The 20,280-nt window shown below is 33.6% G+C and overlaps 1 protein-coding gene across 10 annotated transcripts in view; it reads left to right on the top strand.

The window, feature by feature from the left end:
- LOC105317685 (H(+)/Cl(-) exchange transporter 7) overlaps positions 1–20,280 on the top strand; it is a 40,719-nt gene that overhangs the window by 9,550 nt on the left and 10,889 nt on the right. For 7 of the 10 annotated variants that reach the window (XM_066078363.1, XM_066078365.1, XM_066078364.1 and 4 more), the window contains 6 exons: positions 8,176–8,325; positions 10,919–10,993; positions 14,243–14,308; positions 14,742–14,877; positions 15,190–15,299; positions 15,789–15,932. In XM_066078363.1, coding sequence (XP_065934435.1) covers positions 8,176–8,325; positions 10,919–10,993; positions 14,243–14,308; positions 14,742–14,877; positions 15,190–15,299; positions 15,789–15,932 — 681 coding nt within the window. Of the gene's footprint in view, positions 1–491; positions 638–4,198; positions 4,477–6,538; positions 7,202–8,175; positions 8,326–10,918; positions 10,994–14,242; positions 14,309–14,741; positions 14,878–15,189; positions 15,300–15,788; positions 15,933–20,280 lie in introns of those variants that run through there. The other 3 variants (XM_066078369.1, XM_066078370.1, XM_066078368.1) reach the window with 3 other exon arrangements.

Below are 20,280 nucleotides of genomic sequence, written 5' to 3'. Positions count from 1 at the left end.
AATTAATCAAAATTTCGTTTCCAATACTGAAACAAAAAATACTGGAGTGAATTAATGATAGATAATTAAACATTGAGGGAGGATGGAAATAGAATACGGTATGAAGCCCATCAATTTAAACTTTGGCTCTGATAGATATTGTGTTGACTTTGAAGCATCAGTTTGGCAGGAAAAGATCTTATATTTAACCTGAAAGCCATGTAAACATTTGGAATCTCACTACCAACGCAAGGGCCGGAATAAAAAAGTGTTAAGAATCAATATTACATACCATATATATTGGTAGAAAGGTTCTACAGGCTAGAACCTATTGTGTCAAATTCAGTTGGACCTTTTCTATCAGTTAGAATAAGGTGATTAAAAGTTATACAAAGCTTTCATGATTGGTTTAAAAAAACGACAGAAGGAAAAATTGAGCTTCTAAAGTGATTTTTAGAAGCACCAAATGTGCGGATGTATCAGGAGGGATATTTTACATGTTATTTTTGGTGTGGCCCAGCTTCCATTCCCCTATGATTTTCTCGGGTGATGAAAAAACCTATGATTCTGAATGAGGATTTCAGCAGTTTTAGATCTTTTGTCATCACCATGCAGTGAAATGTTGGAACTGGTGCAGATCACAATCTTAGAAGAAGATGTGAGTATTCAATTGGGTAGATGCTCTCATTTAAGCTGGGTGATTTTTTTTTATCAATATTCTCAAAAGAATTTTTTCTCTTGGAATGACCAGTTTTATGGATTGAAATCAATGCATATTGCATTTTTTCGATGGAGTAATATGTTTAGCAACATGGAAAATTATGGTATTTTAATTCCCCTAAAAATAAAAGCCAAGACCAGCAGGTTTTGATTGAAAAAAAAAATATTCAGAGAACTAGAGGATATGATTTATTATATTTGCAGAATTTGTCATTTGTTGATATTGTAAATCAGATTAAATGAGTTATTCATTTGGGGGAAGAAACATGTAATATGTTAACCCCTTTTTCAAAGAACAAAAATGATATTATCATGATGGCTTTTCTACATATTTATCACAATCTTGATTAGGCACTATACTGTGTATGTTTTGGATTCTGCATTATTCATTATTGAAATAGCAATAAAAGCTATGGAATTCTTGATGTGTCACCAAATGAACTATAAAGGTCCAAACCAAAATTAAGAGGGATGAATGGTTACATGGCCATTGTTAGACTTTATTAATCTCCTTAAAATGAAGAGCTCTGTTTAAAGATGTAGGAGAATGTTATAAAAATTCAAAGTCAGCATAAATGAATTTCTTCTTTACTATAGAATTATTTTTTACAGCTAAAAATATCATATTACATGGATTTTTAAGGTAGATCTGATGGTTAATTTGTTGATCATCTCTCTATTTGATATCAATAGCAAAGATCTTAAAATCAATCTTCTCAATTTCAAATCTCATTGTTGAGTATGAGGGGTTTGGAAGGAAGGAATATCAACTCAGAAAAAAATTTATAATAGAGATTTTTTGAATTTTTTAAATCATTTAAAAAATTAAGTTTATTGGATTAAGTGCTGATATTTTGAATGTATTTTTGAGGTCTATATACTTCTTTTGCTGATATATTTTACATTCTTTTAATTGAACATATTATAAATCAATTTGAATTTTTTTTGAAAATCCAAAGCACTTTATATATTATTATTTTTGGACACAAAATCGGTTTCCAGTGTAATTCGCAGGTGCCATGAACTATGTTAACTTTCTTGAACTTCCATCTGAATATCAAGCCCTAGCTTTTTAGATAATTGCATACAAATATAAAAATATAAGGATGCTATTGGCCACTGGCAAATAAATAGCAGTGCTCAATAAACCCAACATGTAAGCTCCTCCCCAAAATCTACCTGTGTAGACTTCAGAATAATATTGCTTGTCAATCAAGTAAGAACAAAACACTGATATTATTGTCATGATTGCCTAGCATGCTCTGGTCTAAACTTTTTAGTTTAATTTATTGTTTGCTTCCTTTATGTAGTGATAAGTATAGATTATGATTACTGTTGGTATTCTGCAAGCCCTTGAGGCAGTCACGTCTGTAAAAGTTACGCCCCACCCTGACCTGAGATTTACCACCCGATAAAAATGTTTGGTCTTTTATGTTTTGCCCTTATTGGCCTTCAAGAAATAACAGAAGTTTCCTTTGTTTCACAATGAATGCTCACCTTTTTTGTACATATTTTGGCTCTGTTTTCTTCAACTGTTCATTTCTTATTTACACAAATGTTAGACTGTTTGATTTCAATCAATATCCTCAGAATATATTGCCGTGAGCTCCAGTAATGGGAGGGTGTATCCCAGTGGGGGTATTTTACTTGTAAGAACAGCTCTGCATGATTTTATTAAATTTAAATAGTGATAAAAAATTACATTTAATACAAGAACTATGTTTACTATGAATTACTTGTAGCTCTGAGAGATTGACTGAAGAAGTTATACAATTATAGCCTTTTGATGAGGTCAGTACATGGTTTTAGAGACCTGATGGAAGAATTTTGACTGACAACGAAGTCCAAAGTTGATTTACTCTCATCAGTGGTGTATTTGTTTGCTACCTCCAGAACTGGTACAGGATATCTCCACTGTCTATTTGGTATTTAGAAAGTAGACAATGGAGATCTACTGGAGATCTCCATAGTGCAAATGAGGATCACTCTTGCAGCTCTACAAGCGAACAAACGAATACACTCCAGGTCTATAAAACCACGTATTGACTGATATCAAAAGGCTATAATTGTTTTATTACAATAAATAAAAAACTTATTCTCTTCAACATCATAACAGTATTACATTTGGTTCTTAATGTAATGGCGTTGATTACACTATTGTGACATCACAGTGTTGCACATGCCAAAACCAGTATTTGTCATGAAAACTCAATAGTCTTGTGTTCGCCCAATGCTTAATTCTATTTTTATGCCCCTCTTCGAAGAAGGGAGGGCATATTGCTTTGCTGCTGTTTGTCGGTCGGTGGGTCTGTCAGTGGGTCTGTCGGTCCACCAACAGTTTCCTTTCATTTTCTTCACAGAGGATGAACATACTGAAATGAAATTTGGTATACAGGTTTATCATAATAATATCTAGGTCAACTTCGATACTGGGTACGATCGAGCAATTTTCAACGGAGTTATGGCCCTTGGATGCAGAAGAATTCCAGTTATTTGCAGTTTCCGCACATTTTCTTCGCAGAGGATGAACATATTAGATTGAAATTTGGTATACAGGTTTATCATGATAATATCTAGGTCAACTTCGATATTGGGTACGATCGAGCAATTTTTGACAGAGTTATGGCCCTTGGACATAGAAAAATTCCAGTTATTTGCAGTTTCCGCTCATTTTCTTCGCAGAGGATGAACATATTGAAATGAAATTTGGTATACATGTTTATCAGGATAATATCTAGGTCAAATTCGATATTGGGTACGATCAAGCAATTTTCAACAGAGTTATGGCCCTTGGACTTAAAAAAATTCCAGTTATTTGCAGTTTCCGCACATTTTCTTCGCAGAGGATGAACATATTGATATGAAATTTGGTATACATGTTTATCAGGATAATATCTAGGTCAAATTGGATATTGGGTACGATCAAGCAATTTTCGAGAGAGTTATGGCTCTTGGACATAGAAAAATTCCAGTTATTTGCAGTTTACGTTCATTTTCTTTGTGGATGTGTCCAAGGGAGGGGGGCATAAGTGTTTCACAAACATCTCTTGTTCTCTTTTAAATTTGATTTATTTACTTTTGAACACTGTAATTTTTCAAAAGTTCATTTTTTCATATGATTTACATGTATAAAAAATGTGGATTTTTGCGTCACCATGTCCCTTTGACTTTGACCATTAATTCCATTACATCTTGATGAAGATTTCAATTGAAGCTTTGATCTGTATAAGTCATTGCTCTGACTGGTTAAGTTGAAACAGGGGCGTGAACCAATTTAATTCCTTCTATGTTAAATGTTCACATCATTGGCACGTACGTTTCAAAGATCAATTATTCATGGCTTTTAATTATCACTAACTTTTCAAGGTGACCAAAAAGTTAACAAACGGGGTCTTTTCTGAATTTAATCTTTTAACTTGCTCATGATTTTGAAATCATTGAATTGAATGTTAGGATTGATACACTATCTTTAGCTTGATTTTAATTCTTGCTGCAAATAAATTAGGACTGTCCTTTAGAATGATAGAAGAAAAATTTATAATGACATTTTGATAAGAATTCGCTCTTATTTTTTGGAGCGTTGAGGTACGTTGCATTTGTTTTTTGATAACGATCGTTGTGAAGTAGCAGCCATTTACATTGTGTAGAGCCATATAGGACACCTTGCTATTCGATGACCATCTCTCATAAGGGTGTAGTACAAAAGATCATTGATATCAAATGATGACTTCATTAAGGAGTAATGGGCAACCCAGTTCTTGGAAATCCCATGTGACGGTTTGTTTCATACAATATTTTTTTTTTTTATCCATAGGCTTCAAATATCAGTCTTACTCAGAAAATGTAAACTGCATGTACCAAACTTGCTAGTGTATTTATTTAAAGTTATTTTTAAGTCAGATAATAAATTAAACATATTTTTATTTCTAATTTTTCTTTCTGAAACCTTGAAAGAATTCTTTGTGAAAGTGTTCTGATAAGGGTTTATTCCATTAAGTGTGTCAATAAAAAAGCTGCATAGATTTTGATCAACATTTACTGGTAGATCTTACTGGTATTTTGTGGAGCATATACCGCTATGCACTTCCTGCAAAGTTATTTACCTGAATGCAAAGCATAGAACACACCCTCTCACGTGCGCCTACAATGTTGAAGAACACATATTGTCTCAGCAGGTGTAACTTTGTTTAGTTCATTGATTTCTTTTCAATTGAGACATTTAAATGAAACAGATTTAGGATACTCTAAGTTAATGCAACACAGTATTGGTCAATAATTTTCAGGTTTAGTAAAGAAAGATATCTATTACTTAACTTTTTTGCTGTTGGTTTACAGTAATAATCTGTTACTGGAATGATCTTATAATTAAACGGGTATCCTGAAATCTTCACTACAAATTATTCATATTCCCTCATTTTTTAGAGTGTCTTCTTGCGACATTGTGACATAGTAAGTGATATTGTACAGGGTCAACTCTATTGTCACCCAGGTTCTGGGGTCATGAAATTTACAAGGGGGACTCAATTTTGATCATTGTAAAACTCACTTGGAACAAAAGAAATATAGTCGGCTGAAAAATGGGTCCGCAATCTCTTTGTTATAAATATCTGCAAGGAACCTAGTCATTAATATTAGTCTAGAGTGAAAAAAAAATTATAAAGATGAAAAAGAAAGTGGTTAAAAAACTTCGGTATGAAGGAAATTGATAAGGTACACACTTTAAAAAAGGCTACCAAAGTATGAAAATGTAGTGAAGGTACGTTTTGCAAGTATGCTAGTTTGCAAGTTTGAAATAAGGTACAAATTAATAATTATTGACTTTGGCAGATGATTTAGATCTTATGCAGAAACTCTTAACAAGAGCTGTGTTATAACTGAGGTGCAGGAACCTAAGGATTAGTTGAGAGCTGGTGATAAACCCAAATCAAAACAGAATCTAGCTTCCAAGAGTTTTAACTATGTTGATCATTTCACTTCCCTTTAAGAAAATCTGTAACAATTTTCGAATTATCCCACAGATAAAATTAGGAAAAGGAATTGCCTTTTGACCTGTGGATACCTGATGATACTAAAGCTTTGGTTATTTATGTTAGATTTTCTGGCTGTCTGATGCCTTTGAAACTGACACAGAATTTTTTTGGTACATTTATCAGGTGGAATTGGAACTATATAATTTAACACCCCCCCCCCCCCCCCCCCCAAAAAAAAAATAAAAATCTGTTTCATCGAAGACTTCAGTTGTAAAAATATACTGCTTACAAATCTCTTTTTGATTTTGATAAGCAAGATAAAAAGTGTAAACTTAGACACTTATATTGAATGTTGTGCTAAAGACATTGGATCTACCAGTAGTTCTAGGTTTAGCTCCCTGTGAACCATATGGCCCCAAATCTCCCCTGTGTGTGCAGAGTTTGTTTGATTAATCAGGTGTTTAATAAAGTGAGAGGGAGGGAAAACAGAAGTTTTTAAAGAAACCAGGGGAGGATGTACAAGCACATACAAATTGGATCCCCCTTTTCTCTCATGCTTTTCATTGAATAACTTTCACCATCTTTCACAATCTGATGTTGAAACAATTAGGTATCAATTTTAGGTATGATTTAAGGTACATGCAAGTATCAGAGAAAGACTTTTTGTCTTTTTGTTTGTTTTTAAGTTTACTATATGTTCATTAAATTGTTTTCAAATCAAAATGCAGTGCATCAATCTTTATTGAAAGCATTTCAATTCTACACCATTTTATGTGTAAAAAAGATTATGGTGGAGATAGGTGCATTTGTGGGACAATATTTTTGTTAAAAAGTAATGTCAGGTTATACTGATATCTCTCTGAATAAGCTATTTAAGGATCCAATTTTGTGTAATATTAAACGTGCTATTTAATGAATACCAATACTGATAATTTTATCTTGGATTTCTTAAAGAGAATATTGTTCTGGTTTTAGTGTACAGAGAATTGACTAATGGCTTTCTTCTTGTCATTGATTTTAACTTTCAGTCAGGCCGTCATGCAATTCCATTATGATAAATGTAATAGATAATTTAATATGACCGTTTTCCAGTCGTTAAAGAATATTTAGGTTGTATGATATTCTGAAGGAAAATTGTAGAGAATTCACTGCAACATATGGGCGGCAGAACAGGGCATTCCACGCGGAGGTGAATTAAATTGCGGCCGGTCTATTGATACAATAATGGCACACTGTGAAAACTTTGTTTTAGTCAGTGTGTGAAATAGGTGTCTTAAAGAGTGAAATTGATTTCTGAGACTTGATCAAACTGTACTGCGTCATTGCTTTGAATTTGCAAACACCCTTGGTTCTGTGAAATGGTGCTGGTGCCAAATTTAGAAAGAAGTGGATAAGATGGTGGTGCGATCTCAAAAAATGTAGGTTCTCAGGTTACGGTAGTGATGTCCGCCTCTAGATCGGGTGTGACTGTCCGCTCCATTCGGCAGATCACCGTGTTCACTGTGGGGGCTCTTAGTATACAGGAGTTACCGGTCAGTACCGAGCAGTCAATAACTGTATTTATCCAACTGTAAATATCTCTTCTTGAAGCTTAAGTATTCCTGGGTGCTAATTGTGCTTGTAATTGTTGCAATGTAATTCAGATTTCATTGTTGTGTACTAGAACTTTAAGTGTCTGTTTGGTGTGTCTTGTAACATCAAAAGATGATTAAATGTTGATATGTTTTATGTTTTAGTTTTTCCTCTTATATTCTTTGATAGTTTAGATATTATATTTGGTTGAAATTGCCATGGAATTTTCATTTTAGATGAAAGATTTGCTTATTTATTGATGTTGTTCTTGTATAAGTTTAGAGAAAATAAACCTGTCTAATTACTTTTGCTAAAATAAGAATTCTATTTATACTTTGAATAGGCACAGAAATAGCCACATCTGTTGTATTAGTGTAACACTCTGCTCTCTTTCTGAACATATAGTCATTATAGATTCAGGATGTGACACCGATAATTCTTTTATCGGTATTTCTTTTTCTTGGATCATTTCCTCAGGATTAATGTTGTTGATGTATGAAAATAACTGTATTGATTTCACCAGAGTTCTTTTTTATCTTTGATAATAAAATTTGATACTGAATATACGGACAATGGTCAGCCAAGGTACAAAAATAAATGGAGGTTTTGTTGAAAAGTAATCCAGTCTGATATACAATTGTATCATTATTTTTTTTTTGGGGGGGGGGAGAGAAGGTAAAAATTGGGGAGGATTATCAATGTAGTATAAAGTGACCAAATATTTTATTGCTGTAATCAGGATGATTATATTTGGAATTTAATTTGCATAGTTGCTTTTGACAAAAGATTATTTTTTACTTACTCTTTCTATACTCAAAGTGAAATTTTTTTTCTATTCAAAATGACCATTGTCCTAGGTTCTTACTTTGCAAACTGACCTTTGACCCCATAATACTAAGGACATTTTTAAAGTTCTGCTTCCTGTTTTGAACAGTTTCATGTGACACCAGTATCTGAAGAAGAGCACGAGCTGAACAACCGAGTGCCGAGCCGCCCCACTCCAGAGCTCAAGTTTGACGAAGATGAAGGGGATACACTCAGTAACCACAACAGCATCACAGCACTGCTCTCCTCCAAGTTCAGGGTAAGGAAAGGCTTAGTATGTTATACCTGTCCTGTGTAGGTAATTTAGAAGTCCTCTATGGGTAAAATAGAAGTCATGAGTGTTTCAGTAATATACCGTAATGTCGCGTGTATAACACGCACTTTTTTTCAGCCAAAATTTGATCAAAAGTGGGGGGTGCGTGTTATACATAGGACTAAAATTTTACCCCATTTTTTCAACCCGTGATTCTTGATACCTCGGGAGACGTGACTGCCGGTATAGCGTGTTATGCAAGTTGTATGAGTGTATACTGACCGCTGATATACATGTAGCGCGTTATGCAAGTTGTACGAGTGTATACTTAATTTACTGCATCAGAAATACCTTATTCTTAGTTTTATTTCCATGTATTGAAATATTTATCCACTTTCAACACTATTTCTTGCATCAAACAAGTTTAAATATCGCCAGTGTATTCGCCATTACGTAAGCAATCACCTGTTGACTCGGCGCGTGGTCAATGTTTGTTTAACAATTTCCGGTGTCATAAGCATGCACCTGTCTTGTGTCGGACTTCACTGGGTGTCTTCAAGTGCATGAAGATTAGCGATTATTCTAATTTTATTAAACTTGATTACTTTGTGTCCAGTTATGCAGTTAAACGTTATTGCTTTACATAGACAATGCTAAAAATACATCGATCATTTCTACGACTTGATAATGACAATATTCGACATACATACGTTTCTTCAGAATGTTTATTTAACAACAATCAATGAGTTAGACTATAATTATTCAATTAAATAATTTCTTTTGATGTTGTTTTGGTTTATATATGCAAACATTATAACTTTAAAGCTCGAAGCTCGGTTGCCGTTCTTCCCTACGTATGATGATCTTCAACTTCTCTACTGTTGTACAAGAAACTCTTTACGAAGTGTCTAATGATAGTTGATACCGCCCATGTAAATCATGCCGTCCTTTTTATGTAAAATTGTAAGAACTTTGACTCTAATATCGTTTGGGCCATGTTCCGAACTCGAAATTACAGTAATTGCGCTTGGGTTATAAAATTATCATTAAACATCGATAGTTATTTGGAAAATGACGGCCGTCGATTTTCATCATTGTGCTATGTTCCGATCACAAAATTAAAGAAATTGCGCATGGATTATAAAATTATCATGAAACATTGATAGATTTGGGGGAAAATGGCGGCCGTTGATTTCGCCATTTTTAGGGTGCGTGTTATACATAGGACCTGCTGTTTTTTCGCTATTTTTTGGTCAACTTTGGGGATGCGTATTATACACGAGTGCGTATTATACACGATACATTACGGTAGAAGTCCTATTTAGGTAATAAGTGGGTAATTTACCTGTCCTGTATAGGTAATGTTGAAGTCCTGTATGGGTAAAAAAGAAGTCCTGTTTAAGTAATTCAGAAGTTTTATTTAGGAAATAAGGAAGACCTGTGTTCACTTGGTAATATACATGTCTAGTGTGAGTAGTATAGAAATTACAGTTTGGAAAATATAGAGGTCCTGTGTTGCTAATGCAGAAGTTCTGTATGGGTAGTAAAGAAGTCCTGTTTTGGAATTAAAGATGTCCTCTATGGGTTATAAGGCAGTCATATATTGGTGTTGTGGATAATAGAGAAGTCTTTTATTGTTCATCCTTTGTGGATGAATGTTTGTAGGAGTTAGGAGTCCTGTATCATTAACATAGAAGTCCTTTGTGTGTAATATGGAAATATAAAAGTACTCTATGGGCAATAAAAAACTTCGATATGGGTAATATAGAAAATGTTTGTAATTAACATTAGATGTCCTATATGGGTATTATAGAAGTCCTATGTCTGTATGCTAAAAGTCCTTTATGATTGATAAGGAAGTCCATTGTGGGTAATATAGAAATTCTATGTCGGTAATTGTATGGTGAAAATAGAAGTCCTGAGTGGGTAATACATGTACTGAGATCCTGTATGGGTTATATAGAAGTCTCGCATGGACCAAGCTTGGGAGATACAGTAAAACATGATTATAATGAACACATTTAGAATGAATTGATGCTTACAGCGAAGTGAATTTCATTCCCCATGACTTTATTACATGTTGTAAACTTGACAGATATAACAAATTATGTTTATAACGAAGTAAAATTGTCCGCCGCAGGCACTTCGTTATAAGCATGTTTTACTGTATTGAAATTAGGCAAGCTTTCACGTGAAAAGTCAGCTTCTCTGTAAAAGATAATAATTGTGATACTTCTGTTACATTATTTGATAGAAAAGTATCCCAAAGGTAATATTAGGTTGATATTGGTGATAGAAGTGTGCAGAACTGGAATACACTTGCTTATTAATTTAGCTGTTGGCATGTTTCTAAGTTTTACAAGTGTTCACCACCCCCCCCCCCCCCCCCCCCCTTTTTGCATCAGTTTAGTCATTTAAACAATGATAGTTTGATGCAGCTACTTTGGAAAAATAGAGACAAAATATATGTGTTTTTTCTATGTCATCTGTTAATTATTGGTTGACCTTGTAAAATATAATTGAAATAACATTGTCAAATTGTTTTTCCAGTAGGTGCAGCTATGTCAACAAGAAATGCAATGTAATTGTTTTTTTGTAGGATATACAGAAGAGGCTTAAGCAGTATGGTATTGAATCACCACGCTTTAGGAAAAGGCTGGTTTCCCGATGGGAGGTAAGCGGACTAAGCCCCTCAAAATGGCAGTCGGGCTGAAGTTGTATGTCAAATTGTTAATGCGTATATCATGTAAATATCCCATTATTATAATTGATAAAGTAAATCTCTACCTTTTACATTGAGTATATGCTGTGGTATACAGAATATTTCCCAATGGACACCTCGAGAATTTACTAGGTTTTCCTGGACTTTAATTTTTAACTCAATCACTCTTGGTCCAAAGAGTATCCTTTGCTCTAATCATCACACCCTCTAACATTCAGCCTGAATGAAAATGTCTTTTGTTTAGACATCATATAACTGCCCCCCCCCCCCCCTTTCATTAGTTCAGTTGGACAAGTAAAACTATCACTTCTCCAATAAAGGTCCAAATTAACTGTTATCTTATATGAAACATCTTCTCCATTTTTCAAATGTTCAAAGAGTGTTTGTGATGCTATGTGATATGTACCCCTTTACCGTCATGTCACAGTGGTTTACTAAGATGCATCGTTTGTATTTCTTTGCTAATGTAACATCTAAAGTGACATCCTGTTTAGGGTATATGATTCACAAAGTTAATGCACACTTTACCATGTTTATAGCCAGACCAAACCCTGAGGCTTTTTCTATGAATAGACAGACCACCAATTTCACGAAACAAAGAATATATTTTGTAACCTAGTCCAGTGCCTTAGACTCTCTATGAACATTGAGAACATGGGATGGTGACATCTTACAATTGTTGACTTTTCAAGCAATTGTCTGTACACAAGCAAAGTAGTCATGTGCACAAGAGAAATGTTTTCAGAAAAGGGAAATTTTGTTTGGAATAAATGCCTTTGTGTCATTAAGATTATAAGATGTCAATTCCATGTGGGCTTGCATGGCGGGTCACAGTTGTATGACAGTTATAAAGTAAGTGAAGTTATTGAGAGAAACCAAATAAGCTGAGGTTTGATTCTGAATAGAAATCTTTCAATTCTCAAGCTCAGTAGTACATGTATTGTAAATGTCAGTGTATTCCATCATTAGTTATTAAAGCTTGACCTTAACTTAGGTACACCATTTATTGATTTATTCCTAGGCAGGGAGCAGTCACAGGATATTACTTGTTTAATTAGATTATCTCTTAATCTGGCCAATTACTGGACTTCTTTTGCATTTTTTTTAATTCAATATTTGTTATTTAAAAATTTTTTCTGAGACTACAAAGTACTTTTACTTATTTCTTTTAAATGAATACCGATTTAAATACTTGGAGGTGATGATGAAACAACAACAAAAATGTCTATCAGTTTTAATTATTATAGTATTATAGTGAAATATTAATTGAAAAAAAAAATCAAGAAATCACCCCCCCCAAAAAATTACAAAAAGCGATGAAATTGATGTCTCTATTTTATAATAATTATTTCTAGGTGTTAGCAAGCAATTGCAAAGATCCTTTGGCCATCATTTGTTTTTGGTTTTACGTGCTCCAATCAGACCACTTTCTAAGTCTTTTGGCCTCCATTGTTTGTAGCTTTACATATTCCACTCAGATGTCATCTTAAGTCTTTTTGCCTGCATTTGTTTGTGGCTTTACATCTATTGAGGCAAGTTTAGAGATATCAGTAGTAAATTGCATGAAGAATTTAATGTTACTTATTGCCTTCACAGACTTTGTGGATAAATAAGGTTACCAATAATCGGTCCAGGTTTTTGTGCGCAATAAATCTTTTTTCAATGGGTTGCACGGTAGCTCCCAGGTCCGTCGAAATTTTTTCAGACCGGAGCCACACACCTGCAGCTAAGAGACATCATAATATATCTTTCTACCTTTGTTTTGTCTAAACATTTACCACAGCAAAGACATCAGTATGTGCCTTTCTACCTTTTTTGGGCTTTATATGTATCACAGAGGAATCATTGTATGCCTTTCCTCCTTTGTTTCTGCTTGGCACATACAGCAGAGAGAACATTCTGTGCCTTTCTGCCTCTGCTTTGGTTATAAAATGACATGTTATACCACAAAGACTTCATTCTGGGCCTTTCTACCTTTGTTTGTGGCTTGACATGAAGCACTTGGACAACATAGGGTGACTCTCTGCCTTCATTTGTTTTAGACCCTCCATGTGAGCTGTGGAGCGCTATTGATTTCCTCACTGGTGTTAGCAATAGTTTTAGTTTGATTGTTTGATCATTTAATTTCTGTAAGGCAATCAAACTCTAAAAAGAATACCTAATTATTATTGATTCATTGGTCTCAATTGTTCATAAACACTCTTGAAGTTATTTTTGTCATAATCATGTAACCAGCCAAACCAGGGGGGTAGCCAGATCTTTTGTAGAATCAAACTGGGTCTCTTTTCAAAACAGACACTATATGCAGATCTTTGAACTGAATTCTAAAGCAGTACTTTTTTCCTTTTATGTAACATATCTTGAAATAGAGATGATTCATCTGCTCTATTTATCTTTACCAGTATAACCATATGGAAATTAAATGTTTCGACACTTTTGGCCAGTCATTGTTTTAAGATTTTGGTTCAATGAGATGAAGTCAGGGGGAGCTTATGCTATACCCCTGGGGCGGCGGCTTCAGCGTCAGCATCTAAACCTGGTTAAAGTTTTTGTTGCAGGTCCTGTATCTAAGTTATTACTTGTCCTATCTTCACCAAAACTTGCATTGATTGTGCATCTGGACCTACTTATGCACTTAAAATACTTGGATGCTGAAACTGGGTCATGAATTTCAGATGCTGGAGGAGGTTAAAGATTTTGAAGCAGGCGCCCTTTGAAGATTACTGGTCCCAACTTCACCAAACTTGCATGGAATGTACGTCTTTAAAGTTTTAATACTCATGCACATGACAGGATTGAATGCTGAATCTGAGCCATAGGTTTCGGATGCTGAATGAGTTTTAGGTTTTAAGAGCTGGTTAAAGTTTTTTGAGCATATGCCCTTTGATAGACAATTCTAAGTTATTATTGGTTCATTCTTTCCAAATTTAAATAGGGAATGCATCTTGCGATACTGATGCACTCCACAGGCGTGGATGCTGAATCTGAGCCATAGGGTTTGGATGCTGGAGGAGGTAATGCTTTTTGGAGCAGGTCATATTGTAATATATGATATTGTATGATACATGTATTATACATATTTGTATAAAATGATCTTGTATTATATGATATAATATCATTTGATATTGTATCATATGAAATAATACTATGTTGGCAAGACTTGGTATGCTTCAAATAATGTCAAGGTTGCTTTTGTTTCAGAGCCTGAACTATGATGTGTGTGAGAATGTGCTGTATCTAAAGGATCAAGAGAAGTACAAATCAAAGGTGTGTTACCTTAATGTACATTGTTTCTCAGTATATATAAATTAATTAATTAATTAATTAATTAATAATATGAATTAGAATATTGCATTATCATTTATCATCTGTATTAATAGTCCAACATCAGTTCTCTTTTTCTCCTGTAATTTCAAAGGGCATTCATTAAGAGAAGTAATAAGGTTGCTGATGTATTTTAATGAAAAAAGTGAAGTGGGTTTGTCCAATAGAAAAGAACCTTGAATTTCAGATACCTGTTCATAGAGTGCTTAATAGGAAAATATTATTAATACAGTCTTTTCTGTATTTTATTTTTGGTTACAAAAATCTTAGTTTCAATCAATGAAAAACTGTGTACCCTATGGATTCTTACCAATATAATGGAAGTTTTCACAAATCCAAGTGACCAGTATGTTGATCATCTAACTGTATGTTGTAGAAATGGGTGACACTGAGATGGTTGAGCAAATGGCTTGTGATGTTTTTCATTGGAATAGGGACTGCTCTCCTAGCAGCAGCCATTCATTTTGTTGTGGAGAAGCTTGCACATTTTAAATTTGATTTAATTAAACACTGTATCCTTAACAAAAGTGCAATTAAGTTCAAGAGCAGCAGATTTGTAATTAAAGTTTGAGAGCAGGTTAATTGATTTTACACCAAGATTGACTTCATAATTGGTCTCTTAGGAGTCAACTGTCTAATAAACTGGAAAAATGGTGACAGCTCAGAATAGCGCAATACTTTGTACTTTTTACCACTGTGACAATTATTTAACTTAGACTTGTCAGTACATTAAATGCTGTTGCCTTTTTTCAAAGGGGGGGGGGTATTTTGAATCTATGGTTATTATATTTTTGTGACCTTGAGATGACCTTGACCCAGCAAAGATTTTGACGATTGTGCCAAAAATAACTGTTTATATCAGCCAGCATTGATGTGGATGGGGATAAACTTGGTGATCACGATAGCTGGAGCCGCACTGGTCACCTTTCTACAGGTAAGCTACAACACCTGAAACACCTTGACCGAGTGCTGCCACACAGGCTTTGTTCTACAGAAGAACTTAGGACTTATGGTCAAATCTATAAATGCCAGATATTAATCAGTTAACTTAGCATTCATTTAGCAATGCTAAAATACACCAACAGAGATAAAAATAGTTCTAAATAATTTTGCAAAAAGATTTGCACTTTAAGGATCATTCCTTGAGAATGAATGGTACAGTGTATTTTAAAAGACTAACAGTTGTCTTTAGTTATTTCTTCTGTAACACGAGGCCAAGGAGGATAGCAGGTGTAATGTACATTGCTTTGAAATACACTCTGTTGCAGCTTATGATAACGAAAAAAATCCATGCACTTTCTCATTTTTGTTTTATTAAATTATCTTAAATTCTTCTTTTTCTATGTAACAAAACAAGATTTAAAATTATTGAAAATGTACTGGTTATATATATTGAATATATGTGTGATCTGTATGTTTTTAGCCCATGGCAGCAGGGAGTGGAATTCCATATATCAAGTCTTACCTCAACGGTGTAAAGATTCCAGGCTTATTGACATTCCGAGCCTTCGTGGCCAAGACAGTGGGCGTGGTCCTGTCCATTCTGGGGGGACTGGCCTGTGGAAAGGTAACTTGGTGTTTCCTTTTCTAAATTATGTCATATTTCCTCTTTTTTCTTTCTTATTTCTTTTAAGGTTCATTGTTTAAATTTGTTTCATTATTTATGCTTCTTTGTCATTATTTGAATGTTATTTATAAAGTTCAGTAGCCCTTTTCACAAAAAATCATAAGAATCACATAAGATGTTTTGTGAAAATGAACAAAAACTGAAGTTTTCACTTACGATAAAAATTAATCTAAAGTTTTTTTGTGAAAGGGGTACAGTATTTTTTCTTAGTGTTTCAGAGATTAAGCTATTATTGCACTGTAGAGTTACATTTGTATGACTAGGTCAGAAAGAGTCATTTTTGCATGGTTCTATTTTTGTCAAGGAAAATTCTTGTACATGTTAAGAAAATATTCAGGCACTCCGTCAGTTTCTGATCAGTTCCCAATACATTTACTTTATTTTATGTGAGGATGCGCATTTATAACAGGGGCCAATCTTCTGATAATATCATTAGAAAAACGAGGGACTTGGTATGTCTTTTTTCAAATCACTGCAAAACTAACAAATTTAACTATATATGTTCTGATGACCCCCCCTCCCCTAAAAATACAACTCTTAGAATATTTGGGTTCCTTTATATGGGAGTTATCGACCCAGATTTTCTTAAACTGCTCAGCTCTAAAATTTCTTAATTATTTTTAAGAGAAACAATTCTTGCAGATAAATATTAAAGAGGCAAAGAGTTGGACAAACATTATTTCTAGTGAGCATTAGTTATGGGGACCTGTGTCTGCTCTTCATATAATTTACAGTGTAAAACAATTTGAGTAATATAAACAATGACTCTTAATTATATCTTTGTGACATTGTGACAATGACTGTAAATTTTGAATAATATTTTGTTAAAAATTGTACTAATCAAAGTATAATAAGTACTGAATGAATCTGAGTGTGAATCTCCTGTCTAACATGATCTGCATGTTTGAATAGCAGAGGAAAGATAAGAAAAAGTAAGAAACCAATTTATTAAATGGTCTAGCTTACTGTACATGTAGGTGTCTCATCGTTGCAACAGAAGTGATGAAAAAGAGTTAATAATGGCCTTATGGGAGAAATAAGGAATATACTTATTACACTACCTACGTGTCAAAATCAAAGTACTGAAAATTACAAGACCTGTCTCAAGATTCAATTTAGAATGTATTTTTTTTTTAAAAGGAAAGATCATTATTACATCAAAGATATGATTTATGACAGAAAGTAGAGTTCCTCCACCCTATTGGCAATAGGAAGGATGTGAAGGCTGCAATAGTGACTTGTATCTTGATCCATACTTTACATAGGAATATTAATTTAATTCAATGACAGTTTACCAATCATTTAGTTGAACTCTTTTATCCAGAAGTTCTAGGGATTATAATAGTATACCACATTAACATGCTCAAATTACAAAATCTCTTGGTCTCGCATAATAAGTATTATAAAATGGAAGACTGTTTGTGTATAGAACTATGAGAAATAGTAATGTCAGACACTTTACATTCCTAATTCTTTTCCTATTGTGGTACCTGGTATTTTAGAGCAATAAAAATTGCTATGTACTCCATCACCTTATTTAAATTCAATGTAGAGAGCACCTGGTCCATCAGAAATCAATGGGCTAAACTTAATTGGGAAAAAATCATTGTGATAATGGGTGATATTATATTGAAATTTTATTGCAATGTTTAGAAACATCCAGCCATTAACACACAGTTGCCAGTTTTCTCGATAAGTGCAAAAAAGTCAATAGAAACATCAAAATAAGAAAGTGTTGTCATATCTATCGATAACTAGTCACTGGTTACTCACATTTTCTTGAGTACTTGGTCAATATTTAGACAATTCAGTTTTTCTGATTACCTGTTGTCTGGAGTTTTTATGTCTCTTTCAGTTTTTTTGGTTAACAAAGTAAGCGAAATCCCTTTTTTTTTTAACCTTTTCTTGAGAAGGATCAATTTCAACCAAACTTAGCACAAAACATTCATTGATGAAGGATTGTCAAAATTGTTATTGAAAAGGGATGAGAACATTTTAATAGGAAAATATATTTTTTTGGTGAATAAAAAAGTGAGTTTATAGGTCTTTTTAAGTCTAAATATTATCTCAACAAAAGTCACCTGAGAACTGTTACTCAGATGAGTGATGCAACCCATGGGATACCTATCATAACTCATTTTGGTGTGCTCTTATTAAAGATTTGAAACCCAGCCACAGGTTTTTGGTAAATATATGTTCAATAATTGTGTGCAAGGTTGACTAAACTCCTTTAAGAAATAGATGATTTGCCTATATTTGTTGATAGTGTGTTGTTCTTATGTTGCTTGAAGAAATTGGATTAATTTTCCATTGAATAATCCTAAAGTTACAAAATTAGTAAATGAAAATAATAGCAGTTGTGGTTTTTGTGACCAAGTACCACTAAAGATGGCTGATGGTGAATTTTTGCAAGCTGCACAGCATTTAATAATTAACTGGGAAACATGTCATTTAAGTTTCAGTGAATAGTGAGCAAGTTGTACAAATCAGTTTGTTAAGAAGCACAGTTTGCTACACAGGTTGGAGTTATATATAAAATGAAAATTTTTTTTTAAGTGAATCATGATATGCCAATATCTTTGAAAATGTGTTTAGCACATTGGAGCTTTAAACTGATTACTCACTGCCACCCAACAATATGTAAACTTTTCACATTTTTGCTTTTCCTCTAGAATCTTTTGGCCAATTTCAACCAAACTTGGCTTAAAATAACCCTAAGGAATAGAACCATTTTAACAAGACCTTGGACTTTCAGTGGGATGTGGCTATTTTTTTTTATCAAAACAAGTTAAAAATGATGCAGTTTCAAGCAAAATATGCACCAATTGTGTAGTCTTAGCTCAAAAGCCAGACAAATCTCGTTGATTTCAAAGAGCCATGACTGAGTGGCTAGCAATGAAATGCACATGCCTACGTCGCGTTGCAGTTTGACACAACTACCCAAGGTCCAAGCTCTTGTTAGAACAATTCTAAGAAATTTTCATAGGAAAGGTCTCGATCTTTTCAAAGGGGAGACTGAAAAAACCCACTGTAAAATTAGTCTGAAGTCTTAGAATAAATGGGAGCCACTGCAGCGAAAATACTAATGTTTACAAGAAAACTTCATAATTTTCAAACTATAAATAAGGGAAATGGCAGTTACATTATGAATCCTTGGGTTCAGAACTCAGAAACAAATATGAATGCTTTCTTATAAGATATTTATAATGTTTATATCATAAAACCCTGAAGCTAGAATGTAAGAACTTAAAGATGTTAACTTTAGAACATGGTTAGCAATGTGGCCCATGGGTCTTTTGTTTTTAATGAACACAATAGCTAAAGAAAACAACGATCCTATATTAAATTTTAATTTTCACCACCTTAAATCACACGCTAATATATTGGCTTGAGCATGTGGCTAAGTCAACAACTCTGCAGTTTGCTGACAATGAGTTTGTGTAACCTGTATAACGCTGAATGGTTTGATGTGAATTTCCTTATCTGTCTGACAGTAAGAGCCCTCCACAGCAGTAAGTAGTCGCAACCAGGAACTAACGGTCAACATCTCTCAGTCTGTGTCCAGACAGCATGCTCCATGTAATCAACACAACAACCAAACTAACACTCTTCTGAAGACATCCTACAGTTTTTTTTGTACTCAAAATGCATGCTTATATAATTAGTATCTACAGTAAAACTCGTTTAGTAGGAACACGGATATAGCGAATTTACGAATAAAGCGAAGTTTTAAAGTAGAAGTAAAATTCCTAACAAATCTTTGCAAAATTTTACGATTATAACGAATTCGGATATAACGAATTTACGGTTAAGCGAACTGATTTTGAGTCCTGTAGAAGTGAATAATAACGAAAATTTACACTTTTATAATGAATTTCTTTCCAGTTTAAAAAGTTTGCACAACCATCTAAAATAAAAGTTTGAATGAATTAATTATCATATAGATTTTTCAATTCACAATCTGACTATTAGAGGTAACGAAGCAAATTATTTTCATTTTAAGCCTCAATTGGCAAAAATTAAAGTAGTGTAAAAAAAAATTGCATATAGTGAATTCGCTATAGTTATTATTACGAATTCGTTATACGGATATAAAGAATGACAGATATAACAAAGTATATCCACTGGTTCCTAGGACTTCCCTATAACCGAGTTTTACTGTACTTGTTAATTTTCAATTTTGCAAATCTTAAATACATATTTTAGCAACTTTTTATTGTTAAGATGTCTAAATATGATAAAGACATAATAACTAAAACAATATTTCTGTTTCAAATTCTTAACCTGA

The sequence above is a fragment of the Magallana gigas genome, chromosome 3 (genome assembly GCF_963853765.1).
Source record: "Magallana gigas chromosome 3, xbMagGiga1.1, whole genome shotgun sequence".
NCBI lineage: Eukaryota > Metazoa > Mollusca > Bivalvia > Ostreida > Ostreidae > Magallana > Magallana gigas.
This window is presented reverse-complemented; position numbering and strand designations above follow the sequence as displayed.